The sequence below is a fragment of the Spizellomyces punctatus genome, assembly GCF_000182565.1.
Source record: "Spizellomyces punctatus DAOM BR117 chromosome Unknown supercont1.3, whole genome shotgun sequence".
Taxonomy (NCBI): Eukaryota; Fungi; Chytridiomycota; class Chytridiomycetes; order Spizellomycetales; family Spizellomycetaceae; genus Spizellomyces; species Spizellomyces punctatus.
In genome coordinates this window covers 1,680,765-1,682,194 of record NW_015971539.1, presented here as the reverse complement: position 1 = coordinate 1,682,194, position 1,430 = coordinate 1,680,765, and the positions used below count along the sequence as shown (strand labels likewise).

General features: G+C 46.4%; 2 protein-coding genes across 2 annotated transcripts in view; one reads left to right on the top strand and one right to left on the bottom strand.

Moving 5' to 3' along the window:
- The window catches only part of SPPG_09013 (uncharacterized protein), a gene marked incomplete at both ends in the record, with an annotated part of 1,890 nt that extends 1,783 nt beyond the window's left edge, over nucleotides 1-107 (bottom strand). Inside the window, one exon of the mRNA XM_016757165.1 lies at nucleotides 29-107. Coding sequence (XP_016611323.1) covers nucleotides 29-107 — 79 coding nt within the window. The remainder of the gene's footprint in view (nucleotides 1-28) is intronic.
- A 264-nt stretch (nucleotides 108-371) lies between these two features.
- On the top strand, nucleotides 372-1,267 carry SPPG_02334 (uncharacterized protein; the record flags this gene model as incomplete). The annotated part of the gene is made up of 5 exons (XM_016750625.1): nucleotides 372-399; nucleotides 458-764; nucleotides 817-992; nucleotides 1,058-1,179; nucleotides 1,235-1,267. The coding sequence occupies 5 exons, from the start codon at nucleotides 372-374 to the stop codon at nucleotides 1,265-1,267; spliced, it is 666 nt and encodes a 221-aa protein (XP_016611322.1).
- Between the last annotated feature and the right edge of the window lie 163 nt (nucleotides 1,268-1,430).

Here is a 1,430-nt window from a genome sequence, read left to right as displayed (position 1 = left end):
GTCCTGACAATGGGCCCGCTTGTCGTACTGACTCTGTCCTTGTCGACCACCTTATTTCGGTATTTGGACGCTATGGCTCCGCCAAATAAATGAGACCCAGTAATCATTCATTATATCTATTTAGTCCCGTGCTTCTCGTTTATGTGGCATGGTACGCTTTATTTGATCGCGATCCGTGGAAGGGCGGAGGGAACCGAGTCAACGACGTTCTAAAGAACAGGCTGTATTTGCCAGAGCATATCCGGTAGGGACTGACCGAGTAATTGTGATCCGCGGGTGCATCAACGGCTAATGCCTTGAATGCCAGCGACTATTTCCCGCAAGAGTTGCACAAAGAGGCGGATTTAGATCCAGAAAACGGGCCCTATCTGATGGGTTTGCATCCTCATGGCATTATCTGTAAGGGTGGCTGACTATTAAGCTTGTGGAATGTGTACCGTTAACTATCAATCTCCAGGCTACAGTCATTTTGTCAACGTTCTCACGGATGTCACCGGATTCAAATCTCTCTTTCCGTCCATCGACCGCCGTATTGCCACGCTCAATATCATCTTCCTCTTTCCGTTCATTCGAGAGCTCGCATTGATTCATGGTCTTATTAGCGTTGAAAAGAATTCGATCAAATACTGGCTGAGTAGAGGTCGAAATAAGGCTGTTGGAGTTGTGATTGGCGGGGCAGCCGAGAGCTTGGAGTGTTTTGAGGGAACGAATAGGATCGTCTTGAAGAAAAGGAAGGGTTTCTTTAAGGTTGCTTTGGAAACTGGGTAAGAGCACGCTGCATCTCTTCTAGAATTCATTTCCTTAACCAGCAAACAGTGCAGCCCTCGTTCCGATATACAGTTTTGGAGAAACATCGCTATGGAATCAAATGAGCCACCCTATGCTCTACAAACTTCAAAAAGCACTCCTGCGACTATGCGGCTTCACCATACCTCTGGCTTACGGACGATGGTATACACTGATCCCGCGACAGCAACGTGTCGTCACCGTTGGTACGTTGCAGCCTTGCTAAGGACAGGTAACCCCCCTGATACGTTGCCTATCATACTTGCAGTAGGAAAACCGATACCCGTTACTAAAACGGAAAATCCAACCTCGACTCAAATCGACGAACTGCAAGCAAAATACATTCAAGCTCTGCAGAGCCTTTATGACAAATATAAGGATGAGTACGACAAGGTAGGAATGTCTGTGATCTCTATGTCTCGTTGCACAACCTCTCACATTGCTATAGGATCGGAAAGAGGAGTTGAAGATTGTAGGATGAATCAATGCATATGAGGCAGATTAAGGGATCTGAGTATGAGGAAAGGCGGAGGAAGTAGTAATTAAAGGCACAAACAGGAAACAAGAATTCTTTGACAGCAATCGCGTCAGACAATGAGTTAGCGTCCTGCGATATGGTTAACTGCCCTTGGTCATCTAAACTG